This window comes from Apostichopus japonicus, chromosome 19 (genome assembly GCF_037975245.1).
Source record: "Apostichopus japonicus isolate 1M-3 chromosome 19, ASM3797524v1, whole genome shotgun sequence".
Classification (NCBI taxonomy): Eukaryota; Metazoa; Echinodermata; class Holothuroidea; order Aspidochirotida; family Stichopodidae; genus Apostichopus; species Apostichopus japonicus.
In genome coordinates, this window is record NC_092579.1 from 27153097 (window position 1) to 27164653 (window position 11557).

General features: G+C 35.9%; 1 protein-coding gene and 1 long non-coding RNA gene across 3 annotated transcripts in view; both read right to left on the reverse strand.

Moving 5' to 3' along the window:
* LOC139959432 (sorting nexin-14-like) overlaps positions 1-11499 on the reverse strand; it is a 32332-nt gene extending 20833 nt beyond the window's left edge. For both annotated transcript variants that reach the window (XM_071957045.1, XM_071957044.1), the window contains exons 1-10: positions 11347-11499; positions 8661-8861; positions 7729-7804; positions 6751-6797; positions 3516-3603; positions 3105-3189; positions 2050-2206; positions 1635-1710; positions 660-704; positions 181-264 (exon numbers count right to left, since the gene is read on the reverse strand). In XM_071957045.1, coding sequence (XP_071813146.1) covers positions 181-264; positions 660-704; positions 1635-1710; positions 2050-2206; positions 3105-3189; positions 3516-3603; positions 6751-6797; positions 7729-7804; positions 8661-8861; positions 11347-11462 — 975 coding nt within the window. In that variant the 5' untranslated portion in view covers positions 11463-11499. The remainder of the gene's footprint in view (positions 1-180; positions 265-659; positions 705-1634; positions 1711-2049; positions 2207-3104; positions 3190-3515; positions 3604-6750; positions 6798-7728; positions 7805-8660; positions 8862-11346) is intronic.
* Positions 10598-11338, reverse strand: LOC139959445 (uncharacterized). The gene is made up of 2 exons (XR_011790120.1): positions 11126-11338; positions 10598-10746 (listed from the first exon to the last, which is right to left on the reverse strand). It is a non-coding gene; the product is annotated as an uncharacterized lncRNA (long non-coding RNA).
* Positions 11500-11557: the final 58 nt, after the last annotated feature.

The window sequence follows — 11557 nt, forward strand, 5'->3', positions numbered from 1 at the left end:
CATATTTGAAAGATTTCCCTTGAAGAATCCAATAATATTGAGCTCACACTCTCTCTCGTGGAAACCAATTTTGGAAGATTTCCTTTGAAGATTCTAATAACATTGAGCTCACACTTTCTCTGGTGAAACCAGTTTTGAAAGAATATTTCCATTGAAAAAATCTAATAATATTAAGCTCACACTTTCTCTGGTGGAAACGTTTTCATCACAGAAACTCTGAAGCATAGAGACTTGTTTTGTGGGTGGTTCGGTAGAAGGGACCATCTGTGGGTGAAGAAAATAAAAGATAATGAACTAGTACATCAGTAATGAAAGATTCCACCAACAGAAAAATTTTGCATCCATAATATGATCAATTAATATTACATAAAATATAGTTTCATTCCAAAGGAGATAAATTCATTAAATCACAATCACAATTATACATTATTATTTACTGGACTTTTCTCTTGGTTTTGAATATTGTAATATAATTACACTTTCATAACAGTTTTAATATCAGTAATTTTCAGCCAAGAAAGATCATAACAGCTCCCAGCTTAGTACTTGGTAGTTTTACAAAACAAATTAAAAAAAATAAAACAGTGAAATAGCGACCAGTACAGAATGTTTAGCTAAAGCACTGCTGCTATGAGAGATAGATAATCAATAGAACTCACCGCTTCGGGGTCGAAGAAAAGATACAGCAATAAGTTCACAACATCCTGAAGAAAAAGGCACAAAAAATATGAATTTTAATGTTTATTAACTTATCCCTTGGAAGCATAGAAGCACATATGTTACAAATGACTTATTTGTTTAAACATAAATGCAGCTTGCTCTTGCTAACTGTTTAAAAGTTACATGTGAATAATTCAATGCATCCATAATTCATTGCTTTTCATCTTACTTGTAAAGTACTAATTTCAACATGGACTCAACAAAGATGTCTTTTTTTTGTTCAACATTTCAGACCTGGTATCAAGCATCGTCATCTGTGGATAACAGTTGCTCAGTTAAAAATGATTATTGTTTAGTACAACACCCTTGCAAACCAGGAAGCTGTGGCATAAACGTACTGGAATATTCTTCAATCAACAAAAAGAGAATATAGAACTTTAATGATTCCACTCCTATCATTGTTTTGTCATACTTTTATATCTCAGGATATGTTTGTTGTTGAAAATATAAATGTAGCCACGATTTTTGTTTTTTTTTTGCTGAAAGCTCTGTCATCATTTTTTTATTAATAAGTGATGTAACTTTTAGCTCTAAAGTGAGGGAAGAATGTAAAAATATTTGAGCAAATATATGTACTTTCCCTTAGGTCCTAGTCCTCCCAAAACTTATCATCTCTAATCTTCTGACCACAGGGTTCTGACCTGACAGGTTTGACTGGACATACCTCATTTTTTCAATCTGTTTCTCTCCCCCTTTTTCTCACAACGATATTATATTTGTTACCCATTTCTTTAGAATTTTGAAACTGTATGTGAACTAGATCAGGGAACACCTATTGCAGCCGTACATATATATTTACATGGACTGACGAATACTAGGGTGGCGAAGAGGATGGGATTCGAACCCGCAACTCCACTGGATATTACATTACATAAGTACAGTAACACTTTTACATTGATACATTAAAAACTTACAGGATCAGAAACGACATCCATAGCCGGAAGAAACACTTTACAGGCAACTATCTCTCTTAGAAAAACTTTGGAACCCCTGAAAAATGATATTAAATGAAATAATTACATAACTGTCTAAGATTTACATAATCAAAACATATGCATTCAAGTGGGAGTTTGGGTGTTAGGTAATAGTTAATATCATGTTGGACATTAAATTTCTACAAGGGACAAAGAAAGTGAAAAGCTGTTCATAAAGGTATACAAGACAATAAAAATATAGAAAATTTGTGAATGTAAAACTAGTTATTGTTAATTATATTTTAATGCAAAATATTGATGTTGCAGCATAATTACAGATGAATTGCTGGAAGGAAATTTGTGATGTCTAGATGGGGACTTGAAAGTTATAATGTCTGTTATGTCTGTTACTTACTCGCTGTTAAGTGTTTTTTGAGGGAGTACAATTGGTAGAAGCAACTTGCAGAGATGTTGAAGATATTCCAATTCTGTAAGCCTGTTCCTAGCGGCGATATGCAAATGAGGTCCAAGTTCACGGATGGTAGCAGTCTGGATGTCTTGACCATGTGTCACTGAAAATGGATAGGAAAGAGTATGTTTTTTAACCTTTGTAATGTAGTTTTGACAGACCGAGTAAAGTACTTTATTAACAACGGTAGCTGCTCATTGGTTAAATATTAAGACGGTTGTTTACCATTGGTTACTTTGTTGCAGAACAAAGTATCTGTGTGGACAGACATACTGTAACAGCTACATGAATATTCATTGAATTGGTTAAAAAATATTACAGTACAAGATTATGGTAATATTCAAGCACACATGACATGAGGTACTCTGAATTTCAGAGATCTTGCACTTTCTCAAGTCTGTAAGTGTTCAATTAAACTGCGTCTCTGCTTATTTGAACTCAATACAAAAACAATAATGTGGTAACGTCTGTGAATGCAACAAGATATTTCTCTTAAAATGTGCTGTTTACTCTTCAACACTGTACAAACAGTGTCTGAAGCTAGCCAAACACTCTCAGACCGAATGCAACCCAATTCAAACCTACTGTCTGACCATGGAAAACTTGTGGATAGTCGGACAGAGTGTGCGTGCTTAAGGCTATGAAAAATCAAGAGTTTGTCAGTTTTAAGCTGTGCGGACTTCAGTCTGGGAAAATCGATATGCAGCATTTTCCATAACGGTAGTCGACAGTGTGCTGCAGTTTAGGACTAAAATTGCCCCCCATTTTCAGTAAATGTAACCAATCACAGGCAGATGAATCTGCATGTGACCTAAATGAAAATCTGTCATTAACAGAAAACAGTCACTGTGTGCACTCATCAGTCCTTCTTAAGAAAGAGTCAGTTTACTCAGTTACAAGACTGTGGGTCTTCACGACTATCAATAACTAGGTTTGGAGTCTTCCATTGTCTGTCCATTCTTAATTCACATCTGCTATTGTCCTACTGGTCGGTGACTTACATTTCCTCTTTGCTCTCAAATAGACATCCAGGTGAGACATTCCAGCCTTGACCAACTTATCGATAATTAATGACGGAATATCGACCTATGAAGGAAAAACCAAATAAAGAATGAAATCAAAGGGTCCAATATGTCTGGGAAAATTTGAGGGTGGCAACACCCACTGACCCCTCACCTGACCATCCCCCTCAAACCCTCCCTCAAACCCATCCCCCTGAAAATCAAACTTCTAGAACAACATTCTAGAAAGAGTTCTTCCGTTCTCTACTGTACACCTTGATATGTATGTTAATAGCACCCTGAGTGAAAGATACATTATCCAAGGCCAAGATGATATATGATAAATACATATCTAAACAAACAACTGATTTGACTTTGGTTATTCTCCAAGTAAGAATTGGAAGTCCTTACGTGGCAAACCCTCTTGAAGAACACTGCCATGATGTGTCTGATGGTCATCCGTAGCTGGGTAACAAACTCTTCATTACTGCTTAACTCCCTGTGAGGAAAATAGGAGGACAAATAACAACAATGAGATTTCTTCACACATAGGCACATGTACACCTTGATGTGGATAGACAACATGTATAGATCACAACATTTTTTTCGCCTCTCGGAAATCCTTTTTCTCAGTTAAATATTCATTCAGTATATTATTTCATCATTATTCTGTGAGAGTTCATTGTTAGTACTAAAAAACGTTGAAGATGCCACCTAGAAAAGCTACAAACGCAGCAAAATCGACCTCAACTAGAAGGCAGGTTCGCGAACCTCAGCCTAACGATGAGCCTACACCTCAACCTAACACTGATCTAATTAATGTGGACATTATAGACTCTATCTGCCAAGAGTTGAATGCTGCTATTAACTCAGATGACTTTTGCACCAATCTAATAAGCAAACTAGTGCCAGCGATAGCGGAAGCCGTGAAAAAGAAGGTATGTAAAGAAATTCATGACACCTTCCAACTTGAACTGTCCAAAAAACAAAAACAACTTGATGATGCCAGGGAGGAAATATGCCAGCTCAGACGAGACTTTATTGCAGTCCAGGACTCTGCTGACCGCCAGGAGCAGTACTCAAGGCATAACTGTCTCCGCATACAGGGGATTCCTGAATCTCCTGGAGAATCGACTGACGAAATAGTCATTAATCTGGCGACTGAAAACTGAACGTTACCCTTACCACAGGAGAGATTGACCGTTCACACCGCATTTCACACCGACCTAGAGCTAACAACATAGCAAACGCCACCAGACCCAGAGCTATCATCGTCAAACTGAACTCATACAACACAAGAGACAGGATATATCGTGCCAGGACCTCACTAAAAGGCACCAGAATATACATCAACGAGGATTTGACCCGCAGGAACCAGGAGCTATTCGCCCGTGCTCGCAAACATGAGAGAGTTAACCGGTCTTGGACCCTAGATGGGAAGATATTCGTCATTGATGGGAACGATCATAAACATCATATTGCTTCTACAGAGGACCTGGCAAGACTTCGGTAATGTACGGACACAATGGTGAATTTGAAGCCGTCATCTTGAATTTGAAACCGCTATCTTGATTTTTTGGGACAATACCTACCATTAGCGTTAGTTACTTTAATCTAACAAGTAGTTGCATGTATTACTGGTATTTTACGGATTACTTAAAAGGAATTCCCTTTTGTCGTATGTTTTCGTTTGTCCAACCACCCGTCTTATCCACATTCAAGGTATTATACGTTATAATACTTTATTTGCACTCTTCTTCTTTTTTTTTTGTTCGGTTCTATTTTCTTTTTCTTTTTTTTACTTCTTTGATAGTTTGCATTTGATACTGCATGGAGCATTGTACTTTATTTAGTCATCTCTGTTGTATTTGTGCGCATAGCTTAACGTCTAGTGATTGTTATTCCATAGGTCATTGCTGTAATTGCTCCGGGGTTATTAAATGGCATAATGACTGTATTAGTAATCCTATTGTTAGTTTACATGGGGGACATAGCCTGTATCACTTGTAAAAATACTCGTAATCACTTTCAAGCATGCGACGACATTAATTCCCCTCTCAGTTCTATTGATCCTGATATCAATTCTGTTCAAAGTTTTCAAGCTACTAATTGCAAGTATTATGATTTTAATTTCTTTCACGATTTTACCAACGATTTATGGGATCAGAAACTTACCTTGTAACATGTGAATGCTAGGTCTCTGAATAGTAACTTTAATAACTTATTATTATCACTAAGATCCGTTAGGCATAATTTTTCTGTTATCATTATTTACCGAGACCTGGCTTGGTAATCCTAATACTTTACATACTCTCTACAACATCCCTGGGTATAATATGGAACATGCCTCTAGGCACGGGCGTGGTGGAGGGGTCGCACTATATATCAATTCATCTCTTAAATACAAATCACGTTCAGATTTGAGTATGTTTGTAGAAGGAGTATTTGAGCCGACATTTATAGAACTACAGGCTTCTCATTCGCCAATCATCATAGGGATTATTTATTGCCCCTCCGGTGTTAGCGAATCTGTGCTTGACATGTTCTGTAGTTTATTTATTTCGTTGAATCGAGAAGACAGTTGTGTTTCTTAATGGGCGATTTTAATTGTAATCTCTTAATTACATCGGAAAACATTCGGTAATCAATTTATCAACCTTGTACACTCTTACTCTTTTCGTCCACTCCACAATTTGCCTACTAGGATAACGTCACACTCTGCTACACTTCTTGATGTAATTTTTACGAATAGTCCATCATTGTCATCTACCTCGGGCATAATTTGTGATGACATTTCGGATCATTTCCCTGTTTTTACTATTGTTGACATTGACAATGTTAAAACTAGTATTTTGTCAATTACTCTAAGGAGGCATGTTGATCAAGCAACTATACGGTTATTTCGGTCTGCTATTGAAAACGAATCTTGGCAAGATGTCTTTAATGACAATGATGTAAACGTTGCATTTGATCATTTTAATAAAATATTTAGTAAGCAATTAAACAACTGTCTTCCATATGTTGCTAGTAAAAAGAAGGGTATTAGTGACAAGAATGACTGGATGACTCCTGCCATCCTTAATTCTTGCCGTACAAAGAATCGTTTATATAAAAAATATCTCCGTAGTTGTACTGCAAACAACTTGAACGATTACAAATGTTTTCGAAATCGTCTTACGTCTGTTATCAGGCTGGCCAAAAGTCTTACTACACCAATATGTTTAATAATAACAACCAGGACGCGAAAAGTATGTGGCAGTCAATAAATACCCTTTTACATGGTTGACAAGCTAATCGCACTCCTGAACAGATTAATTATCACGGGGTCAGTTTTTCTAATCCATTGAATATTGGAAACATTTCAATGATTATTTTACTACTATTGGTCCAGCCACTCAACATAAGATTCCTAATGTTAACTCTCACTACAAAATGTACCTGCAAGCACCAGTCATTGACTCTTTATTCATTATTCCTGCAACAAGAGATGAGGTCCTTAAAGTACTTCTATCACTCAAGCCATCCGCTGCTGGTTTTGATAGTGTTTCTGATATTATTGTACATTCAAATTTTGAACATGCTCCTGAGGTTATCTATATTTCTATGGGTGCTGCAACTATCAAATAACCATGTGTAATGTACTTACTTGTACCAGAGCTCATAAACAAAATCTTTCAGAACGTATTCAAATAGCTGTGAAAAACAAGAGAAAAGAGAAAATAAATACAGTGCCTACATATAAACTGCTCGCTTTTATACTGTTTTAATATCTCCCCCCCTTCCCCTCTCTACAACCTCTCCCCCCAATCCACCCCAATTAAAAACAATAAAACACAACATATGTTTACATTTTGGTCAAACCTCTACTTTTGATGATTTTCTTTTGACCTTGATTTCTTCAAAGCAACATTTGTCACTGTGATATGACACTGACACTAATAAAAGAAATCATTTCATTTCATATTTCTCAATTTCGACTATTTACAATAGGATGTGAAAATACAAAGTATTGTATTCTTCCATTCTTCACAATATTGTTTTCATTAGACACTTCCCTCCTTCCTGTACAAACTCTACACTGATTTCCAAGTCTAATCTTTGAAATCATTAAAAGGCAAACTTGGAGAGGCCACCACCCAAAAAATATGGAACATCTGCCTCCCTCAACCCTGTGTTACCATGGAAACTTGTTGCAATCAGTTCAGGTCAAATTATATATTAATGTTTATCAAAATTGCAAATTAGTTTTGGCTGTTTCTTGAATTACAGTCTTGGATATTCGGAATAAGGATTACCATGAAACAGCCCGATTACATTCAATTTTTTGAATTTGGTTGTGTGAAATCAACTTGTGCAGACTATAAGATTTCTAAACCATAGCAACAAAAGAAATTTGTAATCAGGAAAGCACCTTCTAACTTTCAGCAAGTACATTTACATCATATGATTTCAAAATTTATAAAATTTTGACCGACATATTGCTCAGGCAAACCAATACAGTGACTGTGTGTGACAATGAAGTAGTTCCTGAATGTAACAATATTTTTTTTCAAATTTTACCTGACCAAAATTGTTCTTTTGATCCAGTGCAACAGATTTGGTTTTCTTTTCGTTTCAAACTTACCTTGGATAAAGCTTTATCAACTCTCTCAGGAATAATGATATCCATCCATGGTTGGTTATTTTTGGGATTCAACTGCCTGAAAAAAAAAAAAAAATAGTACAAACAAAAGTTAAAGATTGACAGTCTTGTATCAAAGACATGTACCATTCTACAATGAATCTACAAAAATGTAAACCCCCGGTTACTGGCAATACACAAGACATCCTTTACTGCACATCCCATCAGCAGAGACCACAACATGGCTCTCACGATACCCAAAGAAAGAGGCCATAAACTCATAAACCATACAGAATAAAATAAAAAGAAACATTGACAATGGTGATGATTAAACTTTCTCTTCTTGAATTGTTTTCAAGGGGCAATCTCCAGAGGGTAGTTTTGCTTTACGATTGAAGATATTCAAAGTTCTCCAAAGGGGCAGCAAAAACAAAAAGCTGTTAGTTTTTCGTTTTTTAAATGTATTAAAAAGTCAAACCAATCGTAACACAGCAATGGATAAGTAGAATATGTATTTACACTTGGGAGGAATTCAAAACAAGCTCAGGTGAGGAAGCATCAGTGCTCACTTATATCTAGTCTGTAAAGTTACACACATAAACAATTTAACAACAAGACAACAAGAACAAGGAGAGAAGAAACAACTAAGTGTGCCGCCAGCAAATTATACATAGGCTATTCATATAAGTAGGCCTAGTGTTCAATAGTTTTCTTTAAGAAATATTAAAGAAATATAAAGTGTGTTGAGAAGAGGTGAGCCAGTAGCAGGGTACACAAGGAGATTACTACAAAAACTTTACAATCAGAGTATGCCAATGATTTGAATTACTACACCTGAGAAAAAAATTAGAAAAAAAGAATTTGAAATGGAGCTGTCCTGAATTCCTCTCAATCAAATTTGTGCAAAAAATATGATGCAATTAAATCTTCCCTACCTGTGCCTGAAACAGTGTTTGTCTCCGCAGACTGGACAGCTATCAGAAACTTCGGCTTCCAATGCTTTCTTCACACCTTGTTTCCGTTTGCGCACAAAAATGGGGAGCAAGTTTGGCAGGACTGGCGTATGATCGAAAACGATGTAACAAGTGATGATTCCCAAGAGGACGGACCATGGTATAAGAAGTATGTGAAGATGGCTGTTGAGAAGGAAACATGACAGAAGAATCAATAAAAAACAATACTCTTTTACTTCTTTTCTAATGTTTTTGCTCAATTTTTACTGTACAAAGGGAAAGTACAAACAATTGAAGTAAATACATTTGGCTGTGTACTCTTGCAAATGGAGTTCCCAAGGTAAAAAGTCACAAGATTTGCCTCCAAATTATAGCAATTTTTAGAGTACAGTATATTTAATGACACTGCAAACTTACCCTGATGTTAAGTCCTTGATCTGGCTGACTCTTGCAACCTCTAGAATAAGCTCATGATATGTACTCAAACACAACCAAGGAAACCCCCAAAGCAGGAAATTGACTCTAGAGGCCACTTCTGCTTAATGTAGGTATTATAAAATAGGAACCTCTTCTGCTACTTGCCAGAAAATAAAATAAAACTGCTGTCTTACAGTTAGGGATGCACCGGATATCCGGTCCGGCCGGACTATCCAGCCGGATAGTGAGCAATTATCCGGCTCCTGCCGGATATTTTTCAAAATCCGGCCGGATCTTTTTCAAAATCTGGCCTGAATTATTCCTTAAAAAGGTGTTGGTATTAACTTAAATCAATGCAAACTATTTCCAAAAATTAATAAAAACATTCAAAGTAAGGAAAAATTTGGTTTAACATGTTTAATTTAATTTTCTCAATGGTCTGACCCACTGTTTCTAAAGATCCAATTAAATAATCATTTTCTTCAGTATAAAGTATGAGATTTATGAAATGTAGCTTCCTGTTTTAAAACAAACTTTATAGGTAGTATGCAGTATTTTTCCAGCAAACAAATTTACATACTGTATCAAGCTTGTCAACAATTATATTGTAGTTATTTTATTAAAGAATGTAGATTACACCACAAGTCATATTTAATGTCATAAATGGGGTCTTAATTTCACCTTCTTTTTAATATGCGTATACCTCACCTAAGATTTGCTCCTTGTTTCATACTTCTACTTCTTAGTAATGATTTTCTTTTGTGTAATGAAAAAATCCGGTTCCGGCCGGATTTTATGCGGCCAGATTTCATGTACTATCCGGCAAAATCAGGTTCCGGCCGGATCCAAAAATTTGGATCCGGTGCATCCCTACTTACAGTTATTAGTTTGATAGGGTTTAGGCCTAAGTTTAGATAATGCTACTGCAAGTATAGGTTGACCAGCAAGTAACTTAATCAGACTAGACCAAGGTTCTAAACCTAATAGTACTATTTTGTACTTCAGAAATGTCACAAATTATTAGCAGGAAAGCAATATTAAACTTGTACCAAGGATGAGAAATGATAAAAATTTGACTCCATTGTTTGGAGTGTACAGTTCCTTTTCCAGCAACAGGATCTAATGCCATGTGCTACCCATGTAGCATGCACTGACTAAGTGTATACAACAACATGTAGAGAAAGTAGAAATTTTCCATTCATGAATATTCAAGTATCAGCTTCTACTTGACCAATTGTGGTCATGAATTTTCTAATGAACAAATTAACATCACAACAGATATTTATAAAAATATCAAATAATTTATCAGTTGTGATCTGCCTTCACAAGTTCATTCTTGGAGATTTTTAACCTTGCAAATGAATTTCCAGACATTGAAAATTATTACATTAGACAATTAAAAGTACCTCAGGACGGCAAGTCAGCAGTACACTAGATGAGGTAAAGTTAACATCATACGATGTGCCATCAGTGAGCTTTATGTTTTAGTTTTCAACAATTACATCTTTTGTTCAAGCATTTCTATGTTATCCCGCGGCGGGCATGAAATCTGTGGCCTGTCCCTTTAAATTGGAGATGTCCAGATGGTCCAAATTACCCCATAATGTAACCAGCTCTGAACATTTGGGATTTTCTTTCATAAAGAAACACTCTGTCAATGGTAAATATATAACTAACTGATGTAATAGTTAGCAAAACCTTGCTGTAATGGGAGCTGGCAAAGAAACAGTTGATGCTGCAAGTTTGGTGTTAAATTCGCCATGTTTGTCATTATTGAACAACTGATTGTCATCTTAAACAGGATTGATTGTTATAGAGGTGGCCATAGTGCTCTCTAGTGAGACTAATTGAGTAATGATTGAGTCAAACTAGAAGTAAAAAAATCAGCTATGCTGTTGTAACGTTGGTTAGGCTAATAAGTCATAATAAGACACCTACCTTGTCCCTAACATAAATACAATAGTAAAGCAAGCAAACGTAATTGACGCCTGTGGATTGAAAAATGGTCGCCACAAGTTTGTAACACTAACTTATGTATGCTGTGAACATTTGAAGCCGGTTCCAATACAATATTGGCTCGTTTTAAACCACAGAGAATACCCATAAAACTCTGACTTAGGCTAGGTCTTGGTTACTTTAAGTTACGTATAAGTTGGCAACACCGTTTAGGCTAAGCAACATGGCTACTAAGTTTAAGCGATAAAACCATCATAAACCCTGCATATATATATATTCAGTACCGTTTCTTTACCTATAAAAAAATAAACTGAAGAGGAAAAGTATGACAGCAGCTCCAGACAGTAGAGCATTTTGTCTAAACAGTCGCTGGAGCTCGTCTACAAGTGCGTCCGCCATCTCTTGAAACATCTCAGATACCTCAAGACATAGCTTAGTACGATAGTAATTAGTAGTAAATATTTATCTAGTCTAGTGTATTGCGTAATAACATGACGTCATGGGAC